This window comes from Phyllobates terribilis, unplaced genomic scaffold (genome assembly GCF_046119375.1).
Source record: "Phyllobates terribilis strain yellow unplaced genomic scaffold, ASM4611937v1 Scaffold_8__6_contigs__length_399053987, whole genome shotgun sequence".
In the NCBI taxonomy this organism is placed as follows: Eukaryota; Metazoa; Chordata; class Amphibia; order Anura; family Dendrobatidae; genus Phyllobates; species Phyllobates terribilis.
Window position 1 is genome coordinate 329,503,267 of NW_027362768.1, and position 27,485 is coordinate 329,530,751.

A 27,485-nucleotide genomic window follows, 5' to 3' on the forward strand; every position below is an offset into this window, starting at 1 on the left:
GTAATATTTATATCCTATCATAGCTCCATTATGTATTCAGATCAGATTGGGTGTTGACCATTAGGTCAACACAAAAAGACAAAATCTCGAAAAATGGTTTTCTCAACAATTGAATATATTAACAAAATACACAGAATAATATCTATCGCCTATCAAAAAGTAATATAAAATTATCCAAATTAATACTGAAATGTGTTGCTGTTCTTCCTCAAAATGTAAAGGTTTCCATTTGGAAATATAGAAAGAGGCTTATCTAAAATGTACTGTATTAGTTCTTACTTTCCAGATAGATGATTGACTTCCAAATAGTCTCCACTTGGCTGCGGGATCCTTTCCTTGAGCACTAAATACTTCAACAAATGGTCCCCCCTGAAAGACATTACATGTGAATGCAAACTATTAGCAATACAGAGAAAATATATACAGTTCCTTGAAAAAGTATTCATACCCCGTTAACGGTTCCACATTTTTTCACATTACACCGACAAGCTTAAATGTATTTCATTGGGATTTTATGTGATATACAAACACTTAAGTAGCAAGTATTTGTGAAGTGTAAAGAAAATTACGTATGGTTTTATAATTCTTTAAAAAATATAAATCTGAAAATGATGATGTTCATTTGTATTCAACCGCCCAGAGTCAATACTTTGTAGGACCACATTTCACTGCAATAACTGCTGCATGTATTTTGGGGTCTGTCTCTACCAGCTTTGTACATCTAGAGGCTGAAATTTTTGACAATTTATCTGGCTCTGTGAGATAGGATGTAGGGCGTTTGTGAACGGCAATTATCAAAGCACAAGACTTGTAGGCCTGAGACGAGTCTAGTCTGGTTCCGTCGCTGTCTGGTTTCTCCCTGCATTGTTCAAGATGATTGACAGGTTTCTCCCTACTGTATGTGCACTGGAGAATCGCGCGTCTGTGAGCTATGAGGATTCACAAGCCTGTAGTAACATAGAGTGACTGCAGGCTTGTACCCCAAGCCTGGACAACCCCTTTAGCCCCATTGCCCCCTTTCCTCAAGCATCATAGGCTGACGATGGTCATGGAATGACTTGTCATGTACGATGGGGGGTCCAACGAAGACCCAAGTGTCCACTATGTTAGTACTTAGTATTAAATCCTGCTGATTTTTCCTTTCCATCCTCCCTTATGACATTGATGATATATCCCAAGGATAGGTCATTTATATCAAATCGGTTGGGGTGCGACACATGTCACCCCCACTGTTGAGCGCCAGCCAGATATAAGCAGTGAATGGAGTCGGACCTACAGTACAAACCAAAAGTTTGGACACACCTTCTCATTTAAAGATTTTTCTGTATTTTCATGACTATGAAAATTGTACATTCACACTGAAGGCATCAAAACTATGAATTAACACATGTGGAATTATATACTTAACAAAAAAGTGTGAAACAACTGAAAATATGTCTTATATTCTAGGTTCTTCAAAGTAGCATGAACCAGCATGGCTACCACAGCATCTTGCAACGGCATGCTATTCCATCCGATTTGCGTTTAGTTGGACCATCATTTATTTTTCAACAGGACAATGACCCCAAACACACCTCCAGGCTGTGTAAGGGCTATTTGACCAAGAAGTAAAGTGATGGGGTGCAACGCCAGATGACCTGGCCTCCACAGTCACAAGACCTGAACCCAATCGAGATGGTTTGGGGTGAGCTGGACCGCAGAGTGAAGGCAAAAGGGCCAACAAGTGCTAAGCATCTCTGGGAACTCCTTCAAGATTGTTGGAAAACCATTTCCGGTGACTACCTCTTGAAGCTCATCAAGAGAATGCCAAGAGTGTGCAAAGCAGTCATCAAAGCAAAAGGTGGCTACTTTGAAGAGCCTAGAATATAAGACATATTTTCAGTTGTTTCACACTTTTTTGTTAAGTATATAATTCCACATGTGTTAATTCATAGTTTTGATGCCTTCAGTGTGAATGTACAATTTTCATAGTCAAGAAAATACAGAAAAATCTTTAAATGAGAAGGTGTGTCCAAACTTTTAGTCTGTACTGTATGTGGCCCCGTTCACTGTATAATGACAGTTTCCAAGAACTGCAGCTCAGGCCCTACATACACTACACAATTATTGGAGCCATGCTGTGCTCCATTAACTTTGTAAACTATTAACTGTGCTCTATTAACTGTGTTCCTTTCTCCATTTACATATGGCCTATGCTCATCGACGAGGATGCGGAATGTCGAATGCCCACCGATCTGATATAAGTGACTTATCCCATGACTGGCTCAAGTTTTAGTACGGTCACCTGAATCCAGCCTAAACCTATGTTTATTTCATCAGCATAGAGCTTTTAAGAACAAGAGTTTAGACGAATCATATTCCTTCATACTAAGATTTTTCCAAAAGTCAAAAGCTCAGCTAATGTTCTAGGAAAAAACAATTTCTTCTACAGTATTAAGTTCTCATAGCGTGGACACTCTTGGCTATATCCATCCTTGTTGTAATGTGCTTCTTCATATCAGATTCTATCAATCATACATTTTTACTTTTCTGCACAAATGAAGGAGACAACATAATTGTATATGATGGCAAATAAAACCATCCACATTATCACAGCGGGAGCCACTAATCCATAAGACAGCTTCTTCCAAAACTTTACACGGTTCAGTAAAACCTGTGCTGTGAAGGGGTGATATTTTCACAATTACAGTTGCCATAAAGCAGAATCTGGGGATATTACACAGGAACCTCCTGGCGGCCATAACATCTGGAATTGCTGACTGCCTGGCACGCCTTAAGTGTATTGTTGGCAGTGGAGGGAATCAGGTGCAGGGCTTCGTGACTAACCAGCATCTCTTGCCCAATATACTTACCGTATGTTGTGAGTCTCGAAGTTTAGCTGTTTTGTAAAATAGGGAACAATATCTTATAAAAGTCCTGTATTACAACAAGGCGACTATCACTATACTTATGCTATAGGCTAAATGGCTACCACCATGGAAAAATCATAGCCCAGTACTGTTATTTTTCTGTTTGTGATAATGGATTTTTAATTTAACTTATTAATTATTATTATTATTATTATTAAGTTAAAGAGCAACACTGCACTCAGCTAGAGCCAGAGGCTCTGATGAGAGTTGTCGTCACTATCCGGCGCCTGTGAATAGCAGTACTTTAGTTTACTGTTATTCACAGACGGTGGAGACATTGGAGAACGTGGACTACATCGGAGGAGCTTTGTGGGAACATTTTTGATAATAAATTGTTGAACGAGGTATAGTGTGGGGTGGTCTTTATTCAAATAAAGTGTTTTTTTTCTGTGTGTTTTTTTATTTTATTACTGGGTTAGTAATGGGGGCATCTGATAGACACCTCTCAATTACTAACCCCTGTGCTTGATGCCAGCTGACATTACACAACTGACATCAACCAACAAAAATATTACCCAAATTGCCACCGCACCAGGGGAATCGGGAAGATGCGATGCGCCAATTCTGGGGCAGCTTCAGGCTGGTATTTTTAAGCTGGGAAGGGCCAATTAGCCATGCACCTTGCCAGCCTGATAATATCAGCTCTCAGCTGTCTGCTTTAACTTGGCTGTTTATCAAAAATAGGGGGGACCCCACGTATTTTTTTTAAGTTATTTATTTAGTTCCCAGTAGTGACCTAGGAATCAGAGATTCGTCCAGACGTCTTCCCCATGTGGTTCCCATTCCATTTGAGTATAGTTTCCATCCATTTCAGCCTTTTTCCTGCCCCAAGCCCTCCTTTAGGGTCTTCTGGAAAAATGCTCAAGTTTCTCATTGACTTTCATTATACTCATGTCACGCCAGGTGTGGGAAAGACTCAGTGCAACACATAGGGAAGAGGGAAGAGGGAAAGAGAGCCCAGACACTAGGGAAAGGGGGAAGTGGAGACCTCCTAACGTCGCTATATTGGCTCTGCACCAATTGCCGACGCGTGCCTCGTCCTGACTTTCCCTGGCGTATGGCTAAGGCTAGGGTTGGGAGGAGATGAGCACTAGTCGATCTCCGCTAAACTTTATAGACAACAAGGGTAGACAACCAGGGGGGAATTGCTGAGCTTTAGACGACTGCAGACAAATGCGAACTCGGCCTCAAGCTCCAGAGGGGACAAAGTACAGCTCTTGCTAAGCCTTCACAAGTAGAAATGAATATTGCCGGCAGCTCCCTCAGACACACCAGGTATTTATACACCCAGGCCAGAAGCTAATTAGCAAAAGGGAGGTAGCCGCTGGGTCTAGAGACAGCCAGCCTCTAAGAAGATGTCTGTAATGCCAAACATAGAGATCTCCTGCAACCAACTTCAGGGCAACTGTCTGTCACCTCTGACACATCCGTGACAACTCGTTACTTGAGTCGAGCCCGTCCAAGTGTTCGACCTGCTCGATTCGAGTACTGAGCATTTTTGTGCTCGATCAACACTACTTAGCACAATTAATATAGTTGTGTTTCCCTATTTCGATAGTTATTTTTGCAAAAGCAGTTCACAGTTTGTAAATTTTGCTAATAAACCAAATTTGTAATGGGGTTTTAACAATTTTGCAACTGTATGTGTAGGAATGACAAATGCATTTTTATTTTGCACCACTAACTTCAATGTACAACGTAACAACACAAGAGGTTAAACAAGCCCAGTAGCCTGCCACACATCCGACTCTATCTGATTTTCTTATGTTTTTGTTACTATGCAAAAGCAAAAATTAAATATTCACCAAAAGCAACCTCATACATTCACATCATTTTTTAGTAAAGTTAATATAATTCCGTGCCAAAGGCAGAGAGTTCTTATGTGGTGTGAGATGACATAGTACACCGCGGCTTATTCATCCCTTCCTGGTTATTATGCCCGTGTCTGATCGCGCTCGTACTATTATCAACTTTAAAAAACAAAATCTGAGTTCTGTTTGTGAGTTTGCCCAAAGCAATTTCCTGTACAGGTTCAGTGATTCTCTGAATATTTTCTAAGCTTTTACCCATACACACCTTTATCTATCATTTTCTGCTTCAATGATATGCTAAAAAATAAGACTGTCTATATGCTCTAGAAACTCTTATTGTTTTTAGCTCACTTTTAGCATCCACAGTCTAATGCAAACTGATTGATGGATCAAAAGTATTTAATATGTTTAAGTTACACCCCAGCTGGAGCAGAGGTTACTGGAACATGTTCTATTTGTATACCCATTTAGTAAAAAGGTCCAAAATCTTGTACTGATTTACAGTCTCTGATGCAGAGCTCCAAATTGTCTATATGAACATTGACTTAAAGCATACTTGTCCTTTCACACAAATCCAGTAAAAAAGCATGCCATGGTTGTCCTCATTCCCCACAAAAATAATAGTTTGATGAGTCCAGAAACTGTTTGATTCTGTGACACTAGACACTACACATGGACAAGCCGTCAGGCTGGGTAGTCAAGAGGTCCTGGGTCAGATTCCAAGAGAGCACGTAGTAAACTAAAGGGGAAAGACAAAGGCGTAGTCAGGTCACGGTCCGAGGTCAGAATACCAGTAAGATAGCAGATCAGCAAAGGGGCTAGGCAAACAGATGGTCAGAACGAGTTCCAAGTTCAAACAGCAATAGATCAACAAACAGAGCACAGGAATACAAGGCAAACCACTGAGCCGATGCTATGTCTGGCAGAGATATAGGAATGACAGCTCAGGTAAGTATCTGGAAGTATCACTTGGAACAGGGAACACCTGAAGAAAGCTCAGCACCTCCCAGACTCAGATTGGATGGCTGAGCTGTCCATCAAACTACCAACAGCTCAGCACACCCCTGCACCAGATTGGATGACAGCTGTAAGTCACTGCATCCAAAACACACTGAGCAGAGTAGTCGTGACAGATTCTAATGTTCTGTAACTTATCACATGCTCTTTTTGAATAGGCAGTTGCTCTTCATAAACTTTCTGCCAGCACTAAATGTACAGGAACCTCCTTTCCCTCACTTCCCAGCATGTAACACTTCTTCACTTCTTGCCTAACCTGATCTATATACTCGCCTCTTTCTCTAATGCCTATATGCAGATTGACAGAAGAGCAGGAGCATTGAGACAACGCCCGTTCCAAATTCCTTTTTTTCATCTTTCCCTTTCTATTGCATCTCTGCTGCAGATGGATTGAACTTTACAACAGGCAGCAGACAGCAAATTAGACAGAAGGGAAACACCTAGAGCTCACTACTTTGGAGTGATAATTGTGGTAAGACAATGTAATTTTTAAAGGGAATTTGGCAATTGATTTATGCTACCTGAACCACGGGCTGACTCCATTATTGTATGTTTTATTTTGAAATGCTCCCGTGTTTCAAAGAAAATATACTTTGTAAAACTGAACAGGTTTTCTGCATCCTGGTTGACTAATCCGAGGCATGTCCATGGTGGCTCCTTCTTCCCTCCCTGTGTCCTAGACTAACCATTTACAGATACCTGTGTAACAGAATAAAAATGTATCCATAAAAAATGGATGTGTCTCCCTATGGCATCTGATTTTTTTTTACACACCCATAGACTTTAATGGGCGAGTCTCATCTGATTTATGGAAGAAACTAAGGCATGCTGTGATTTCTTTCACTCGCAGACATTGAAAAAAATGGCTCATCTGCACTGCCCCATTGAAAAACACTAGTCCCAGTGTTTCCGGTTATTTTTTATGGACAACACTTGAACGGAAAATACGGTGGTGTGAACGAGACCTATGTGTGTGTAGAGGGAGAGACCTCTCAGTCTAGGGAAGTGGGCTAAGGAGAAGCTGAAAGGGATCTGCCTCTGACATGAGTCAGAAATCTGGCATAAAACACTTTGAAAAGTCGCAATTTTTTTGTCCATTGTGAGGTTTCGCAAAAATGTTGTGACTTTTGGAGTTTTTACGCCAGAGAATTCATACTCCATTTACAGAAAGATGAAGCACAGATATAGAATTGGAACAACTGAAGCTAGGCAAAACCTAAAATAAAAACAAAGGGAGCAAATACCCTGCAGTAAGTAAATAGCAATAGTGCATGAAAATAACATAGGGTACTTAGTTAGTGTGATCAAAAAAACTTAAAAACCATCCTACCACATCAAGGTGACCCTACTCTTGACAGTCCTACTTTAGTGTGATCAAAAAAAAGTAAAAGCCATCCTACCACGTCAAGGTGACCCTACTCTGGACAGTCCTAACCTCTAGTATTAAAACCTTAGCATGTGTCAAATGACATAAATGTGAATAAGGGCCAAGCAGGACCGAGAGCCCAACTATTGGACATCCAGCCATAGGGAGCTGTATAAACGCAATGTCCAGCTCAAATAAAATGGAAGTCCTGCTTTGCTATTATTTATTTTTATTATTTATTATTATAGTGCCATTTATTCCATGGCGCTTTACATGTGATAGGGATATACATAACAAAAGCATTTACATAATCTTAACAAAACGAGTCAGCGACTGGTACAGGAGGAGCGAGGGCTCACAGTCTACAAGGGATGGGTGAGGATACATTAGGTGAGGGTAGAGCTGGTCGTGCAGTGGTGTTTACTGCAGGTTGTAGGCTTGTCGGAAGAGGTGGGTCTTCAGGTTCCTTTTGAAGGTTTCCATGGTCGGCGAGAGTCTGATATGTTGGGGTAGAGAGTTCCAGAGTAGGGTGGAAGCACGGGAGAAATCTTGTATACGATTGTGGGAGGAGGAGATAAGAGGGGAGTAGAGAAGGAGATCTTGTGAGGATCGGAGGTTGCGTGCAGGTAAGTACCGGGAGACTAGGTCACACACATTTACGTCATGTATACAGTGCTGGCCAAAAGTATTGGCACCCCTGCAATTCTGTCAGATAATACTCAGTTTCTTCCTGAAAATGATTGCAATCACAATTTCTTTGGTATTATTCTCTTCATTTAATTTGTCTTCAATGAAAAAAACACAAAAAGAATTATCCTAAAGCCAAATTGGATATAATTCCACACCAAACCTAAAAAAGGGGGTGGACAAAAGTATTGGCACCCTTTGAAAAATCATGTGATGCTTCTCTAATTCGTGTAATTAACAGCACCTGTAACTTACCTGTGGCACCTAACAGGTGTTGGCAATAACTAAATCACACTTGCAGCCAGTTAACATGGATTAAAGTTGACTCAACATCTGTCCTGTGTCTTTGTGTGTACCACATTGAGCATGGGTAAAAGAAAGAAGACCAAAGAACTGTCTGAGGACTTGAGAAACCAAATTGTGAGGAAGCATGAGCAATCTCAAGGCTACAAGTCCATCTCCAAATACTTGAATGTTCCTGTGTCTTCCGTGCGTAGTGTCATCAAGAAGTTTAAAGCCCATGGCACTGTGGCTAACCTCCCTAGATGTGGACGGAAAAGAAAAATTGACGAGAGATTTCAACGCAAGATTGTGTGGATGGTGGATAAAGAACCTTGACTAACATCCAAACAAGTACAAGCTGCCCTGCAGTCCGAGGGTACAACAGTGTCAACCCGTACTATCCGTCGGCGTCTGAATGAAAAGGGACTGTATGGTAGGATACCCAGGAAGACCCACTTCTTACCCCGAGACATAAAAAAGCCAGGCTGGAGTTTGCCAAAACTTACCTGAGAAAGCCTAAAATGTTTTGGAAGAATGTTCTCTGGTCAGATGAGACAAAAGTAGAGCTTTTTGGGAAAAAGCATCAACATAGAGTGTACAGGAAAAAAAAAGAGGCATTCAAAGAAAAGAACATGGTCCCTACAGTCAAACATGGCGGAGGTTCCCTGATGTTTTGGGGTTGCTTTGCTGCCTCTGGCACTGGACTGCTTGACCGTGTGCATGGCATTATGAAGTCTGAAGACTACCAACAAATTTTGCAGCATAATGTAGGGCCCAGTGTGAGAAAGCTGGGTCTCCCTCAGAGGTCATGGGTCTTCCAGCAGGACAATGACCCAAAACACACTTCCAAAAGCACTATAAAATGGTTTTAGAGAAAGCACTGGAGACTTCTAAGGTGGCCAGCAATGAGTCCAGACCTGAATCCCATAGAACACCTGTGGAGAGATCTCAAAATGGCAGTTTGGAGAAGGCACCCTTCAAATATCAGGGACCTGGAGCAGTTTGCCAAAGAAGAATGGTCTACAATTCCAGGAGAGCATTGTAAGAAACTCATTGATGGTTACCGGAAGCGGTTGTTCGCAGGTGTTTTGGCTAAAGGTTGTGCAACCAAGTATTAGACTGAGGGTGCCAATACTTTTGTCCGGCCCTTTTTTGGAGTTTTGTGTGAAATTATCAATGATTTGATTTTTGCTTCATTCTCTTTTGTGTTTTTTCCTTGCAAGCAAATTAAATGAAGAGAATGATACCAAAGAATTTGTGATTGCAATCATTTTCAGGAAGAAACTGAGTATTATCTGACAGAATTGCAGGGGTGCCAATACTTTTGGCCAGCACTGTATATATATGTGTGTGTGTGTGTACATTGTATATCACATAATGACACATAGAAAATAATCTCAATACATTCACAATATATTAAAGATGTTGTCCACTACTTTTACATTGATAGCCTATCCTAAGGATAGGTCATCAATGTCTGATCGGCCAGGTTCCAACACCCGGCACCTACGCCGATCAGCTGCTATTGGTTTTGGCGATGGCGGATGTGCAGTATCCTGCGGAGGCTACTACAAGTAGAAGGAGCAGCTCGGCAAGTGAGTACTTCCGGCCGGTGGCCACCACCAATAACAGCTGAACGGTGGGGATGCCGGGTGTCAGACTCCGGCTGATCAGACATTGATGACCTATCCTAAGGATAGGTCATCAATGTAAAAGTAGTGGACAACCTTTTAACTTATCTTTGGCTTTACCTGATATTCATTTTTGAACATGATGCTGACTTGCTAGAGAAGAATCTTTATTCTGTGAGCCCGTTATGTCTGAAAAGTACAGATGATCATGTTACACTTATATAGTATACAGCACATTAAAACTTAAAATACATTGACCAATCATAGGGGAAAAAAATCAGTATGGCGAAATAAGGATGTTTGGTGACCGACTGCTGGTGCCCCATTGATCATGAGAAGACCCAAACTCCCTTATGTGAATAGAGTAGTATTGAGCACTAACACTCCTTTCGCACAGGTGTCTTTGAGACCCCTCATTCTTGGGATTAGCAGCCAGAAACATATATTTATAATTTATCTTGTTTAAGGGTAATACATGTAGTTTATGTTACAGCGCTTTTATGGCTGGAGCCACCTTAAAGATTTTCTACTCTTTAACAGCCATTTTAATTGCTCCAACTCATCATAAATAAAAAGAAAATAGGCAATTATCTTATTTAGACGTTTCCTACCATTTTGTGTCCACAGCTCCTACGCAGACCTATATGTGCACTGTGCAGATCGATACTGCAGCCATTGTACACTATCTGCATGTTAGCAAGAAGAGCGGGCAAAGGGACTGGAGTAATACTTGACTGCTAGATCAGAATTCACACAAGGTCTGTTTGTAGTCTGTAAGCATGGACTCCTGGACTCAGGAAAGAGAATGCTGAAAGAGAATGCTGTCCTTCTGGACCACCCCGAGTTCATAAATGGTTCATTGATGGCAGCAAGGGACCTCCCCTACAGACTTTACATTGGAGCCCATGGGCTTCACATTATTATCTGGTACAAAGTTACGCAAAAAGATTTGCAGTACCCTGGTCCAATGTCCACATCGGTACTCCAAAGCAGACCAGAGCAATGTGAGCTTCCTCGGCTGGCACTCGAATGCTGGTATCCTAGGTGTCCGCCTTTTACAAATCCTTGCATGCAGTGCAACTCAAGTCAGACCATCATGTGAAGCCTAGTGACTTCCCTTTTTCATACACGTGGAAATAAAATGCACGATTAAGACTAAGTGTGCTTTTACACTAACTGCACTAAAGACCACTGATTGGCTACATTGAAGTAGTTCAACCGCACAGAACGATTGTTAACACAATCGTTCTGTGCTCATAGAGTCACAATGTTCTTGGCTGCACATAGACGATGTGCTGCTGCGAATGATGATTTGAAACAAGCTTAAAGGGAATCTGTCACCCGGTTTTTGCTACTCCATCTGAAAGCAGCATAATGTAAGGGTAGTGATGTATCACTTACTAGCTACTTGTTGTAGTTTTGAAAAAATTCCTGTTTTATCTGCTGCAAATCTATCAGTTCTCTGAATGCTGGGCTCTGTATAACTCCGCCCATAACACTGATTGGCAGCTTTCTGTGTACACTGTGCATAGGCAGAAAGCTGCCAATCAGTGGTGGGGGGCAGGGTTATACAGAGCTCTATATAGCAGCGGATTTACTAGTCCTCTAGGGATAATCTCCTGCTGATGAAACTGTGATTTTATCACACTTACAGCAAGCAGCCCAATAAGTGAAACATCGCTGGAATCAGAGGGTCTGCCCTTACATCATGCTGCTCTCAGATTAGGTGTCAAATCCTAGTGATGGATTCCCTTTAAAGATCATTTCACCCAACAAATGAGCAGTTTTCACATTTGTCGGGTGATCGGCAGCCTGTTTAGACAAGACGATTATCGATTATCGATCAGAGAGCCTTCCTAGGAATGCTCATTCCCGATAATCATTCATTATAAATACACCTATAAACTCAGCATTTTCAACTATACTGTACGTGTGTGTGTATATATATATATATATATAATTTGCAAATGGTAACAAAAAATATTTTCTGAGTTATTTGTTTTACGATCTAAATAATTTTCAAAAATGATCGAGGTGCTTAAATAGTTCACTGCTTGGCAAATGATGGATGAAATTATTATTGGGTGTCTGTAATTAGAAAGCATAACTGCGTGACTGTCTGTCATAACCATAGGGATGATTTATATTCTAATAACCATTTCCATGTAATATGCAAGATCAATTAAATAATGATCTGTACTGAGGTCTCCCTACGTGAAATTTGCCTTAAGTTTAAATTCACTTCACTATGTGAAATAGACCAAATATTGAAATGACTCCAAAGATTAGCCGAGCTTTACTCATTGATCCGATTCCATGAATGCATCTATTATACCTTCCTTGCCTATCAATTGCTAATTCATATAGGTGCATGCATCTATTAGTCATGGATTGCCCATCTTGCTCATCCATCCTCTTAGATTCTGTATTCATTATCATTAGTCACATACATCTTGTAAATCTTGACACGTATGTTGATTGGTACCATGGTATGCAAAAGCATGATACTGTACTGATACATCAAAAAGTCAAGTTATGTCCAGCTATATAACTAGAGTAATGAAGATTAAGCATAGGCTGTGAGGGTGGCTATAAACATTAGTTAAAAAGTATTATCCTATAGATATGTCTTAAATGTCCCAATAGATCATATAGTCCCCTACCCCAGCTGGCGTCTGACCAAGTGGAGGGGTAGCCAAGCAAATGCAATCGTCTGTGTTTGGACCTCCCATAGCAATGAATCAATGTGGCCATCTTTCCACTCACTCCTGAACAGATACCAGCTGGAATGGTGGATCGAGGAACTTCTACTTTGGAAATAGGTGCTAGACTCCTCAGAGGTGGGACCTGCATTTAACAGACATTTATGGCATATCCTTCATCTCTTGTGAGATAATCGTTTTGATGTTTGCCAAACCCAGATCTGATGTATTGTATATGGAGGTAATCCCACTTTCCCAACAGCCTACGTTTGGGGGGAAGGGTAGTTGGGGAAAGTCGGATCACCTACATATTCATTAGATTTGAGCTTGGTCAACATCAAAATGGTTGTCTCACAAGAGATGAAGGATATGCCATAAATGTCTGATAGATGCAGGCACCACCTCTGAGGAGTCTAGCACCTATTCATTCTCAGGGAAAATAAGTCACTTTTAGAGGTATCAGGGAAGAGCAAAAACTCTCTCCATCAACATCAGATGAAAGTTGGATGAACCGGTGACCATTGGGCCAATGTTGGCTGAATTTGCTGTCATCAACGATTTCAGCTGACGGTCTAATGTGTTTGGGAGCGCCGGCCGACTGATGGTTGGGAGAGATGTCGATCTGACTTGCTGATCGCATTGTTCTCCAGGAGATAAGCAGTTGGCCGACATGTCAGCTGGAGGCTTTTTCATAGAGATCTTAGTAGCACTTGGCTATATGAACGCTCCTGTGTATGGGAGAGTTGGCTGAGATGGCTGTCGCCTGAACGATCGTCTGAAGCTTCGTTCGGCTGACCGCTACCTAATGTGTATGGTCAGCTTTAACTAATGTGTATTATTGGAATAGAGAAGACTCAGTGGCTAATTCTTTTATTTTCAGTGGAGACTAGCCACTGGCGGAGTAGTCTCGCCGTGGATCTCTCCACTTTCCTTATTGTAAGCACGTGAACTCTCAGCCAAGCTGGGGCATTCAGTAGAGATAGCTGTCTCTCCTTTCCCCAATCATAGAATCATAGAATGTTAGAGTTCGATGGGACCTCCAGGGTCCTCTTGTCCAACCCCCTTCTCAATGTAGCATTCACTAAACCATCTCAGACACACTGCTGTCCACCCTGTATATGTGATCTAATACTGGAGATACCAGAAGTGCTGCGGTAAGAAGAGGCTGCTCACACTGCTGTCCACCCTGTGTATCTGATCTAATACTGAAGATACCAGGAGTGCTGAGGTAAGAAGAGGCTGCTCACACTACTGTCCACCCTGTCTTTGTGATCTAATACTGGAGATACCAGAAGTGCTGCGGTAAGAAGAGGCTGCTCACACTGCTGTCCACCCTGTGTATCTGATCTAATACTGAAGATACCAGGAGTGCTGAGGTAAGAAGAGGCTACTCACACTGCTGTCCACCCTGTGTATCTGATCTAATACTGGAGATACCAGAAGTGCTGCGGTAAGAAGAGACTGCTCACACTGCTGTCCACCCTGTGTATCTGATCTAATACTGAAGATACCAGGAGTGCTGAGGTAATAAGAGGCTGCTCTCACTGCTGTCTGTCCAGCCTCTGTTTGAAGACTTCCATTGAAGGAGAAGTCACCACCTCTCGTAGCCGCCTGTTCCACTCATTGATCACCCTCACTGTCAAAAAGTTGATAGCATGCTTGGCTGAGCTCAGCACACATGTGCATGGGAGGCCAGGAGGAATATTTGTCTGGCAAAAGAACATGTATGACCAGTTTATGGAGGCCTTGAAGCTTGAGCTCACAAGAGGTTAATAACTCTGGAAGATTTGGGGTAAAACTTATGGAAACAAAACCTCTAATTTAAAGGGGTTGTCTCACCATAGACAACCCTGCACATACAGCACGGGAGCTGTCACTGAATCCAGCAGTCTGTTCAGCTCTGGAAACCAAAGCCTTGGTTAGCCAGACAAGGGTGGAGTCTTGAATGGCCGAAGTGTACTGATATATTACCCCCGGCAGTGATATTGGCAATCATGTAATGGATACAATAGTATGCCATTTTGTACATGTAAATAGTTAATTTTGGGATGGATTATATTTAATATATTATCCCAAAGAACGGCACACTGGCTGCCTTTATATTCCCAAAATGTTGGCCGGTGTGACAAGTCCTAATCTTCAATTCGCTAGCATCCAAGTAATCTATTTATTGATATACTGGTTGTAGTTTATGACTATGTTCCATTGCAAACATCTCGGTAATAAATACCTTTAAGAGGCCAGACTTGGTATTAATTCCCTTTTATAAGTCTGAAGACAAGAACTATATAGCTGTATTTTCTTTATTCACGAAGCACTTAAATCTTCAGATCTCATTCTGCTTGTCAGAGCCTTGTGGCAGGATTATCTCCATAGTAGCAACACAGTAAACAGCTTCCAGTTCATTTTATATTCCGGGAAGCAGACGCCAGCTCCGACACCTTTCCTTCTTCTGTGCGTCTAGTAATTCTTGATAAAACCGTAATTAATTAAAGCAAGTAATACACACACCTTTCTTAGTATTCTATGTATGCAAAATAGCAAAATAACTTCTCATATTATTTTTCTTCGAAATGTTGCACATGGTTCATGAATTGTCTGGAAAAAATAAAAAATGTTCTTTATTTCTGCCTTGAATCTTTTTTTCCGACTACTTAGCCAAAAAGTAAGAAAATGTGGCAAAAAAAAAGTGAAGTCTGAAGTACAATCACACTAAAATTTTGCAACTTTTTTAGAAAGACTGAATTGAAAAATCGGTTATAATATATGTAAAGAAAAAACTACGCCAAAATTGGCAAACACAACAGAAGATTAGTGAACACATACAGTGGACTGAAAAAAGGTACAAATTAAAAGATGAAAAAGGTACAAATGAAAAACAACCATAAAACACCAAAAAACAGACAAAAGAAGGCTCAAATGCAATAATGAGTAGGACCCAAAATGCTCATACACATGGTCGTAATAGAGCTCTGTTTTGTAAAGAGACATAATAAAGTAAGGGCATGAGCCCTCCATTCTCCCTACCAGTGACTCCGATTTTCTTATAGGAATATATGTAATTTTTTTTATGGACAACATCACCTCTGCCACTGTATATACCTCCCCACACTCTTCCATTCATGCCATCTCTTATGATTCCCCTCTTTCCTAAGATGCTCTCTCATTTCATCTGACGTGCTTTAAAAGTAAACCTCTCAACTGATTCCTACTGGGTTGCTGAGGTAAGAAGATGCTGCTCACACTTCTTGTCCACCCTATCTGTCTGATCTAATAATGGAGATACTGGGGTGCTGCAGTAAGAAGAGGCTGCTCACACTGCTGTCCACCCTGTGTATCTGATCTAATACTGGAGATACCAGGACTACTGAGGAAAGAAGAGGCTACTCACACTGCTGAACACCCTGTGTATCTGATCTAATACTGGAGATACTAGGGGTGCTGAGATAAGAAGAGGCTGCTCACATTGCTGTCCACCCTGTGTATCTGATATAATACTGGAGATACCAGGACTACTGAGGACAGAAGAGGCTACTCACACTGCTGAACACCCTGTTTAACTGATGTAATACTGGAGATACTAAGGGTTGTGAGGTAAGAAGATGCTGCTCAAACTTCTGTCCACCCTATCTATCTGATCTAATACTGGAGATACCGGGGTGCTGAAGTAAGAAGAGGTTGCTCACACTACTGTCCATCCTGTGTATCTAATCTAATACTGGAGATACCAGGGGTGCTGAGATAAGAAGAGGCTGCTCCCACTGCTGTACACCCTGTTTAACTGATCTAATACTGGAGATACTAAGGGTGCCGAGGTAAGAAGAGGCTGCTTACTGTAACGGGTCTGGGAGGCGGAACCTCTGGCCTACTATACAAGGGAGCGGTCCTTGTAAGGGAGCGGGTGGCGACCAGGCAGGCAGTCACAGCAGGTGACCGGGACAGTCTCTGGGTGTACGGGCAGGAGGTCACGGCAAGTGATCAGGGCAGTCTCTGGAAGAACGGGCTGGAGGTCACGGCAAGTGACCGGGGCAGTCTCTGGAAGAACGGGCTGGAGGTCACGGCAAGTGACCGGGGCAGTCTCTAGGTAAAGGGTAGGTACGACCTGTGATGGCTGAACCTCCAGGTAGGCTAGCAAGGCAGATGGAGGATGTGTGCTCCCAGGTGAGCAAGCGAGAGTCTCTGGAATAGCAGGTGGTCACAGCACATGACGGCGGAGCCTCCAGGTAGGCAAGCAGGCAGGTAGCGGAGAAGCGCTCCCAGGTGAGCGGGCAAGAGTCTGGAATAGCTGGTGGTCACAGCACGTGACAGCGGAGCCTCCGGGCTGGCAAGCAGGCAGGTAGCGGAGAAGCGCTCCCAGGTGAGCGGGCAAGAGTCTGGAATAGCTGGTGGTCACAGCACGTGACAGCGGAGCCTCCGGGCAGGCAAGCAGGCAGGTAGCGGAGAAGCGCTCCCAGGTGAGCGGGCAAGCTGGTCCATAGACAGACTGACCGGAGTTGTAAGGCAGACCGTCGGACCTCAGGCAAGCAGGCAGGTAGCTGATGTGCGCTCCCAGGTGAGCGGGCAAGTTGGTCCTTAGACAGACTGACCGGAGTTGTAAGGCAGACCGTCGGACCTCAGGCAGGCAGGCAGGTAACAGGAAATCAGGCAGGATTAGGACAGCAAGCTGGCAGGAATCTGGCAGGTAACTGGCAGGTAACTGGCAAGGGACCTGAGGGCTGAAGCAGAGTAGAACGGTGCAACAACATTGCTCGGGCACCTCCATTTTGGAGGAGGTCCCTTATATATGGTAAAGTCCTCCGGCCATTGGCCGGGGACTCCTTAGGACGGCGCGCACGGCCCCTTTAAGAGGGAGGGAGGGCGCGCGCGCGCGCCCTAAGCACAGTGGCCGGGAAGGAGCGCGCGCTGCCAGCAGAGCGGGAGAGGGACGCCGGGCACGGAGCAGAGCGGTGAGGGGAACAGCGTCCCTGCCTAGCAGAGGGCAGGGACGCCGGCACTACAGTACCCCCCCCTTTAGGCCCCCCCTTTTTTAGGCCAGATAGAAATTTAGCTAGGATGAGAGGGGCATGGATGTTCTCCCGGGGCTCCCACGTTCTCTCCTCAGGACCAAACCCCTTCCAATCTACCAGAAAAAAGGTCTTTCCTCTTACCCTTTTGGTGGCAAGAATGTTCTCTACCTCAAACTCGTCCTCAGCAGAAACCGGAGCAGGAGGCGTACCTGTAGACTTGGAAAAAGAGTTAAGCACCACGGGTTTGAGGAGAGATACATGGAAGGAGTTAGGGATCCGTAAGTTGGCCGGGAGTTTCAATTTATAGGCCACCGGGTTGATCTGACTGATGACCTCCAGAGGACCGATGAACCGAGGTCCTAACTTGTAAGAAGGTATCTTGAGTCGAACATATTTAGATGAGAGCCAGACTTTATCTCCTGGACGAAATTGTGGAGGATCCAGGCGTTTTTTGTCAGCGTGTCTTTTCATACGCTCGGATGACAGAAGGAGTGCGGACCGGGTACTCTCTCATATGGAGGAAAATTTGCTAACGAGAGATTCCGCAGCCGGGTTGTCCACAGAGGTGGAGACAGGAAAAGGAATCCGAGGATGCTGACCAAAGACTACAAAAAACGGGGATTTGGAGGAGGATTCGCTCTCGTGATTATTATAAGAGAACTCGGCCCATGGTAGGAGATCCACCCAGTCAGAATGGTGGGCATTAACGAAGTGCCGGAGGTAACTGGTCAGGTTCTGATTGATCCGCTCCACTTGACCATTGGACTGTTGGTGGTAAGCGGAAGAGAAGTCCAGGGTGACATCTAGCAGTTTACAAGTGGCTCTCCAGAAACGTGAGGTGAACTGTACCCCACGATCCGACACGATGTGGAGGGGCAGGCCATGAAGACGGAAGATGTGGCGGATAAAGTCTTTAGCCAGCTCGGGTGCAGACGGAAGGCCTGGCAGGGGAATAAAGTGAGCCATCTTGGAAAAGCGGTCAGCGACCACCCAAATGACCGTACAACCGGCAGAGACGGGGAGATCAGTTATAAAGTCCATTGCTATATGCTGCCAGGGGGCAGCAGGTACAGGAAGCGGAAGGAGGCGTCCGGCTGGCAGATGTCTCGGGACTTTGTTGCGGGCGCAGGACACACAGGCAGAAACAAAGTCTATTATGTCCTTGTGCAGGGTAGGCCACCAATAGTGCCGGGCAATAAGCTGGAGGGTCTTTTTCTGACCGGCGTGGCCAGCTAGTTTAGACGAATGGCCCCAGTGTAGGATCTTCTCCCGATCAGGTACTGAAACAAACGTCTTACCGGGAGGGAGACGATTTAGACTCACGGGAGCCACCTGCATTACTCTGGCGGGATCGATGATATGTTTAGGTTCTTCCTCGAGATCGGACACCAGAAAGGATCGGGACAAGGCATCTGCTTTGACGTTTTTGTCAGCCGGGCGAAAATGAAGAACAAAATCAAAGCGAGCAAAAAACAAGGACCACCGGACTTGGCGCGGGTTAAGTCTCTGGGCATGCTGGAGGTAAGCCAAGTTCTTGTGGTCAGTGTAAATTATTACCGGATGAAGAGCCCCCTCGAGTAGGTAACGCCACTCCTCCAACGCCAGCTTGATGGCCAATAACTCTCGGTCTCCTATGGAATAGTTGCGCTCAGAAGAGGAGAAGAGTTTGGAGAAGAAGCCACAAGTTACCATTCTCCCGGAAGATGATTTTTGAGTAAGTACCGCTCCGGCTCCAGAGGAGGAGGCGTCAACTTCCAGGAAGAACTGCTTGTTGCCGTCCGGGCGATGCAGCACCGGGGCGGAAGAGAAGGCCTGTTTTAGGGAAAGAAAGGCCTCCTCTGCTTCGGGCGGCCACTCTTTGGGATTAGTACCCTTACGGGTGAGCGCGGAAATTGGGGCAGTCCGGGAAGAGAAGTGCGGGATGAAGAGGCGGTAATAGTTGGCGAAGCCCAGGAACCGTTGAATAGCCTTCAACCCCTCTGGTTGGGGCCATTTCTCGATGGCAGACAGTTTCTCAGGATCCATTTGTAGGCCGGTCTGAGAGATAATGTAGCCCAGAAACGGAAGCGAGGTCTGCTCAAAGAGGCACTTCTCATATTTAGCGTAGAGATGGTTCTGCCTGAGCCTGAGCAGGACCTGACGAACATCCCTCCGGTGAGTCTGGAGATCCGGAGAGAAGACCAAGATGTCGTCCAGGTACACCACTACGCAGGAGTAGAGAAGGTCCCGGAAGATGTCATTGACCAACTCTTGAAAGACGGCAGGAGCGTTACAGAGGCCAAAGGGCATTACCAGATATTCATAGTGGCCGTCCCGGGTGTTGAATGCCGTCTTCCATTCATCCCCCTGACGGATACGAACCAGGTTGTACGCCCCACGGAGGTCCAGTTTGGTGAAGATTCTAGCCCCCCTCAGACGATCAAATGACTCCGGAATGAGCGGAAGGGGGTACTTATTCTTCACCGTGATCTGGTTAAGGCCTCTATAGTCTATACAGGGACGGAGAGAGCCGTCCTTCTTTGTGACGAAAAAGAAGCCTGCTCCCGCCGGGGAGGTAGATTTCCGGATGAATCCCCTGGCCAGATTCTCCTCAATATATTCGGACATCGACCGGGTCTCAGCAGCGGATAATGGATAAATACGCCCACGGGGAGGAGAAGTACCAGGTAACAGGTCGATAGGGCAGTCGTATGGTCTATGAGGGGGTAGTGTCTCTGCCTCCTTTTTATTAAAGACATCAGCATAAGACCAATAAGGAATCGGAAGTCCAGGTAGATTAGCTGGGGTAGGAGAAGGACGGACGGGATGAACGGGAACCAGACAGGTCTTATGGCAGCCCTGTCCCCAGCGAAGGACTTCTCCGGTCTGCCAGTCAAGAACGGGTGCATGTTTCTGGAGCCAAGGTAGGCCTAGCAAGAGGGCGTGAGAGAATCCAGGCAGAACATGGAAGGAGATACTTTCAGAATGCAGCATTCCCACCTGCAGAGTAATGGATTCGGTGATGAGTTGGATGGGGCGTGGTAAGTGCCCCCCATCCACGGCAGCAACAGACAAGGGTACAGCCAGAGGTTTGGTGGGGATGCGGTATTTCTCTACCAGGGACTGTGAAATAAGATTCCCGGCTGCTCCAGAGTCCAGTTGGGCTAGTTCGAAATAACGGTTCTCCCCGTAGACGATTGAAACTGACAACAGCAGGGATGGAGAGGATTTATTCTTGTCTAGGTGGACCTCTCTGAGCGAACCTAGACACAGGCATTTCCCGACCTCTCCGGGCAGGCACGGATCCGGTGCTCCTTACTGCCACAGTAGAAGCAGGTCCCCTCGGCACGGCGTAAGTCCTGACGGGTCTTGACCATCTTGGTCTGGTCGACCTGCATAGGCTCAGGAGGGTGTACCTGGTTAGAGACAGAAGGAGTGACGGGTTTCTGAAAAGTAGGAGCTAGACGTGGTAACCTCCTCTCACGGGTGACCTCTCTGGCACGCTCCTGGAACCGTAGGTCAATCCGGGTGGCAAGAGTTATTAAGTCATCGAGAGTGGTAGGAATGTCCCGACCGGCAAGTTCATCTTTAATACGGCCGGACAGACCCTCCCAGAAGACGGAAACCAGAGCGTCGTTATCCCAGGCCAGCTCCGAGGCAAGGGTACGGAACCGTATGGCATATTGGCCCACGGTGAGACTTTCCTGACGGAGGCATAGCAACGATGATGCGGATGAGGTCTTCCGTCCGGGTTCGTCGAAGACTTTCCGGAAAGCCGTGAGAAAAGCAGGCAAGTTGGACACCAGGGGGTCTCCTCTCTCCCATAGAGGATTTAGCCAGGCCAGGGCCTCCCCGGTGAGATGGGACATGATGAATGCAATTTTGGCTCGGTCGGAGTTAAACTGGTGGGACAATAGTTCAAAGTGCAGGGTGCACTGATTTATGAAGCCCCGAGCCTGGGCTGAGTCGCCTCCGAAGCGAGGAGGTGCAGAAAGCCGAGGTCCGGGGTAGGATATCATGGTGTTAGTGGACAGCGGAGCTGCCGGATTGCGAGACATGGCACTGGCGGAGGTTGTTGGTGGAGCAGTCAGAGTGTCCAGGCGAGTATTGACATTCCGCAGGTGACCCAGGATGGACTCCTGTTGGGACCTCTGACGGGACAGTTCATGACACAGGTCCGAGAGCGAGGGAGCTTGTGTGCCACCGGGTTCCATGGCCCGAGCAAACTGTAACGGGTCTGGGAGGCGGAACCTCTGGGCTACTATACAAGGGAGCGGTCCTTGTAAGGGAGCGGGTGGCGACCAGGCAGGCAGTCACAGCAGGTGACCGGGACAGTCTCTGGGTGTACGGGCAGGAGGTCACGGCAAGTGATCAGGGCAGTCTCTGGAAGAACGGGCTGGAGGTCACGGCAAGTGACCGGGGCAGTCTCTGGAAGAACGGGCTGGAGGTCACGGCAAGTGACCGGGGCAGTCTCTAGGTAAAGGGTAGGTACGACCTGTGATGGCTGAACCTCCAGGTAGGCTAGCAAGGCAGATGGAGGATGTGTGCTCCCAGGTGAGCAAGCGAGAGTCTCTGGAATAGCAGGTGGTCACAGCACGTGACGGCGGAGTCTCCAGGTAGGCAAGCAGGCAGGTAGCGGAGAAGCGCTCCCAGGTGAGCGGGCAAGAGTCTGGAATAGCTGGTGGTCACAGCACGTGACAGCGGAGCCTCCGGGCTGGCAAGCAGGCAGGTAGCGGAGAAGCGCTCCCAGGTGAGCGGGCAAGAGTCTGGAATAGCTGGTGGTCACAGCACGTGACAGCGGAGCCTCCGGGCAGGCAAGCAGGCAGGTAGCGGAGAAGCGCTCCCAGGTGAGCGGGCAAGCTGGTCCATAGACAGACTGACCGGAGTTGTAAGGCAGACCGTCGGACCTCAGGCAAGCAGGCAGGTAGCTGATGTGCGCTCCCAGGTGAGCGGGCAAGTTGGTCCTTAGACAGACTGACCGGAGTTGTAAGGCAGACCGTCGGACCTCAGGCAGGCAGGCAGGTAACAGGAAATCAGGCAGGATTAGGACAGCAAGCTGGCAGGAATCTGGCAGGTAACTGGCAGGTAACTGGCAAGGGACCTGAGGGCTGAAGCAGAGTAGAACGGTGCAACAACATTGCTCGGGCACCTCCATTTTGGAGGAGGTGCCTTATATATGGTAAAGTCCTCCGGCCATTGGCCGGGGACTCCTTAGGACGGCGCGCGCGGCCCCTTTAAGAGGGAGGGAGGGCGCGCGCGCGCGCCCTAAGCACAGTGGCCGGGAAGGAGCGCGCGCTGCCAGCAGAGCGGGAGAGGGACGCCGGGCACGGAGCAGAGCGGTGAGGGGAACAGCGTCCCTGCCTAGCAGAGGGCAGGGACGCCGGCACTACACTTACCCTGTCTATCTGATATAGTACTGGAGATACTGGGGTGCTGAAGTAAGAGGCTGTTCACACTGCTGTTCACCCTGTCTAACTGATTTAATACTGGAGATACCAGGGGTGCTGAGGTAAGAAGAGGCTGCTTACACTGCTGTCCACCCTGTCTATGTGATCTAATACTGGAGATACCAGGACTACTGAGGAAAGAAGAGGCTACTCACACTGCTGTCCACCCAGTGAATCTGATCTAATACTGAAGATACTAGGAGGGTTGAGGTAATAAGAGGCTGCTCACACTGCTGTCCACCCCATCTATCTGATCTAATACTGGAGATACCAGCCATGCTGATGTAAGGAGAGGCTGCTCACAATACTGTCCACCCTTTTTTACTGTTGAGTGGCTGCTGTGGCCTGATGTTAGCTGAATAGTGTGTGGAATGGTTTATCTCCTGGTCTAAGCAGTGGAGCTTCCTACTGCACATGCTCACAGCCACCTGTCCCATTAACATTCTATTACAGGTTTCTGTCATTGTAACAAGCCACATTAATGTTCTTTGGTGATTGCCTTCCTAGACAAAATTACTGTGATTTGCTAAGTAAAGGATTTAGAAATATAGTTATAATTATATTAAAATGTTTATTAATTGTACTAGATGGAGACCCGATGGTATCGCAACGGGAGGTCGGTAATGTCACGCCGTGCTGCTGCGCTCTGCCTGCTCACGTTGCGCTGCCGCGCTATGCCTGCTCACGCCGCGCTCTAACTGCTCATGCTGCACTCTGCCGAGCTCTGCCTACGTGGCACCCCAGGGGTCCGGTTGCCACAGTGGCATTGCCTCCCTCACAAGGGGTGATGCAATGCCTGGAAGCAAGGAGGGGTCCCCTAGTCAGGTTTACCAGCAAACAACACTTTCCTGGCTCCAGACCAGCAAGGGGAGCCCCTCCCCTTAGCAACTGGAATCTGGAGGCGGGGTTAGTAAGAGTGAGTAGAGAGGAGTTGAAGACAGGACAGCGACGAGGAAGGACCTGGGGAAGGGAGCTGTAGACAAGCTCACCCCAGAGAGAAGCACAGAAAAACCGGACACCGGAGTCCGTGGCTGTGGGGCACTGAAGGCCCAAAAGCAGAAACCGGAGGGCAGGAGACTGCAGGTCTCCTGGCCACACCAGACGCCCGGCGGCTCAGCAGCACATAGGGCCCAGCACCGCCACGTGGGAGCGACACTCTAGGAAGGCCCGAGCTGCCTGCCATACGGGTGAGAAGAAAGACGTTTTTGTGGCGCCCCTGAGGGTTCAGTCGCCACAGAGGTACTGCACCTCACCCAGAGGTGTGGCGTCTCCTTCTCTCAAGTAAGGAGGGAGTGCTGCCCGGAACCCCAAGACCCACATTCAACACTACACTACTCCAGGCCGGCTGGAAGGGCAAGATGCAATGTGTTTCCTGCTGAGCCCTGTCCCTGGCTGAAGTGGGGGGAACCAAATGTAGGGGGAACCAGTAGTGGGTGTGGGTGGAGGAAGTAGAGTAGGGGAGCACCATAGTAGGAGGTATAAATAGGGAAGCCATCTTAGGGTGGCAGGTCAGTCAGTGAGAGGAGAGAGTGAAGACAGTCTGTGAGCAGAGTCTCTGTAGGAGCTCTGCTTTACAAGTTGGGGTCTAGTGATAAAGGCCCTAGAGGGGAGCAGAGGAGAAAGGCTCCGTTCTATTGAAGGGATCCCAGGGGGTACAGCGAGTGCAGGACGGCACCTGTACGCCCCGAATCTGTCAGGAGGCAGAGGGATCAGGCCGCAAGAAGGGGACCGGCCCCTGGACCAGCCGTGTTACTCTAGGTCTCGGCTGGAAAAACCGGAGGCTTCTGACTTTTATAGTGCAGTTGCCACAGCCTCATCTTAGTCACCGTGAAGGTCAAGCAGGTCCGGGAACTCCAAGTTGCCCAGAGGGACTTCAGAGCACCTGAGCGGGACTGTGAGTGGGGGAAGCGCAGGGCAGGAGGGAGAAGACCCAGCGTGAAGTCAGTCTAGTGAGGAACATAAGAAAGCGGGGTTCCGTCACGTGCTCCTGACCTACCTGAGGAAGAGCTGAACCCCCGGTCTGGTAAACACAGCGCGACGTGGGAGGCTGGCACCAGCGCAGTGTACCTCTGGAACTTACATGAGAACTGTGAGTAAAAACTCGGATGACTGCACTGCACTGCCTCCGTCAGTTATTTAAGCTGCGCCATCTATCCCTCGGCACTACAACGCCCAGCATCACCACCATCTGCACCTACACTTGCCCGGGGGCCCGCTCTGCCTGTGGGGAGCAGAAACATCCCAGCTGCCATCCCATCACCCCCGGAGGACTGCAGCAGCGCTGGTAATCCTTACCAGGTACCACAGGTGGCGTCACAAACACTTTCTAAAACTACAAACCCCATATAAAGAACATTCCTCTTTTTGTTGACCGCCCTGGGCCATGGACCGGGCCAGCCACCGTGACATATCCCTTTTTTCTCAGAGTCCACCGACCCAACACCGAGTACCCCACGGCTCCGGGGGCGCGTCATCTTACTCAGGGACGAGGGCCACAGCATAGCTATATGCAGCAGGGCCAAAGAGATTAGCTCAGAGGGAAGGCCTACAACTTCACCTGGCGAGGCGGATTCCCAACTTGCTTCCAGGCCGCCTGGACCTCCTCTACCGGCTAGTACCCGTGTCCTGGTCTGCTCTGTCAAACCGCAAGTAAAGGTACAGGAAACCGCCATTAATGTGTTGTCTGCACCATCACCTGCACGACACTGTCCCTGCCGACAACATTTACTCTTCAAATCATCTCCGCTGCCCTGGAGCTTAGCTCTGCCTGTGGAGAGCTGAGCCAACTGTGCTGCGTCACCGTCAGCTCCAGAGGATCCTACCCGCAGCGGTGGCCCCATATAGCCGCATACCACAGGTGGCGTCATGAACATTATCTCTAAAAACTGTATTCCCTTTTACTTTTCCTTTAATTGACCGCCCCGGGTCATGGACTGGGTCACAGCCACCGTGATATCCCCAGCACCGACCGGCCCGGCTACCGAGTACTCCACGGCCCAGGGGGCGCGTCACCTGCTCATGCCGCACTCTGCCTGCTCATGCCGCTCTCTGCTGTGCTCTGCCTGCTCATGCCACTCTCTGCCTACTCATGATGCTCTGCTGCTCTGCTCTGCCTGCTCATGCCGCTCTGCTGTGCTCTCCCTGCTCATACCGCTCTGCCCTGTCTGCTGACGGCGCTTGACACCGCTCAGCCCTGCTCCTTTTCCCTGTTCCTGTATCACGTCTTCTCAGACCAATCATTCAGAATAATGAGGCTATGTTGTAGCAGGATCTAGTGTGGTAGTAAGTAGTGTTGAGCCACCCCCGTAGTGTTCGAGTTCGGTTCGGTTCGTCGAACACCCGTGTGTTCGCCGAACTGTTTGTCGAACTGTTTGTCGAACACCTTCGAACACCGTTAAAACCAATGGCAGGCAAACAAAAACACATAGAAACACATAGAAAACACCTTCAAAGGTGTCCAAAAGCTGACAAACTGCTCAGAAGACACAACTAACACATGGAAAAGTGACAAGTACATATAGTCATGCGAAAAGAAAAGAGGTGGAGGAGTAAAAGGAGGGGGAGACACAGATATAGGCATGTCATGCCCTTCTAAAATCCAAAAAGTGAGAAGCCGAGACGGCCAGTCCGCTCCTGCCCGTGCCACCTCCGTGTCGCCGGGTTTGTGCCAGAGCCGCGGTGAACCCTGACGGCCAGCCCCCCTCTCCCAATACTGGTGCCTGTCCGCTGGTGGGTCGAGAGAGCCCCACTGTGGTGGAGGCAGCTCTAAGCTTTTTAATTTAAATTGTCCCTCTAATTTGAATGAATACACTTTAAATCCATTTACAAGGATCTATTGGAGGGCAAGTCTCATGCCAGCAGCCGCGTAATTCCAGCTCCAGTAGCGTCCACTAAAGCTGCTGCAGTTAAAAAGCTTTTATAAGGATCGAGCTCGGCTGTCCACCGCAAGGCATCCTAGTGCCAGTCCCAGCCCCTATGCCTTGGGGTGGCTCCTGATGCTCTTCACTAAGTATCCCGTGGTCCCGAAGCATTTCCTTTGAAAAAATTAAGTGTCCAAACTACAGGTGGTGTAGCTTGCTTAACAGCCGGGATAATCCGCTGACTAGCAGACACTGCTACTAGGCACAAAGTATTTCCTGGGCTAGATGCAGTTAAAAATTTGTAAGTAGATACTCTCGTTGGATGCTGAGAAAGCATTCCATAGAGTCTCCTGGCACGCCATATATGATTCTCTTAAAAAGCTTGGGGTAGGGGTCTAGGGGACCCTTTTATAGCCAAAATCACGGCCCTGTATCACAATACGTCACCTAGGCTGAAGATAAATGGAACTGTAGCACCGAGGGCTCGGTTGCTACAGACGTATTGCACCTCACCCAGAGGTGTGATATCTCACTCTCAGATAAGGATGGAGTGTGGATCAGGACCCGACACCTGCATGCATTACACCACATTGCCGTGGGGCAGGGCGACCAATATGCCCCTGAGATGGGCACGACAGTCCCTGTCCCTGGCTGGAGTGGGGGGAGGGAACACTGAGGAAGGGGAACCCTGCAGTGCAGGAGCAGGGAGGAAGCAGTTCCTGGGTGCATTGAGAAGGGAGTATAAAAGGTGGGCACCATCTTAGTTCAGTGCAGAGAAGTCTGAGCAG

At 47.1% G+C, this 27,485-nt stretch overlaps 1 protein-coding gene across 1 annotated transcript in view; it reads right to left on the reverse strand.

Annotated features, from left to right (window-relative positions):
- CFAP20DC (CFAP20 domain containing) overlaps nt 1-27,485 on the reverse strand; it is a 692,474-nt gene that overhangs the window by 627,003 nt on the left and 37,986 nt on the right. The window contains exons 2-3 of the mRNA XM_073644645.1: nt 9,824-9,892; nt 280-369 (exon numbers count right to left, since the gene is read on the reverse strand). Coding sequence (XP_073500746.1) covers nt 280-369; nt 9,824-9,844 — 111 coding nt within the window. The 5' untranslated portion in view covers nt 9,845-9,892. The remainder of the gene's footprint in view (nt 1-279; nt 370-9,823; nt 9,893-27,485) is intronic.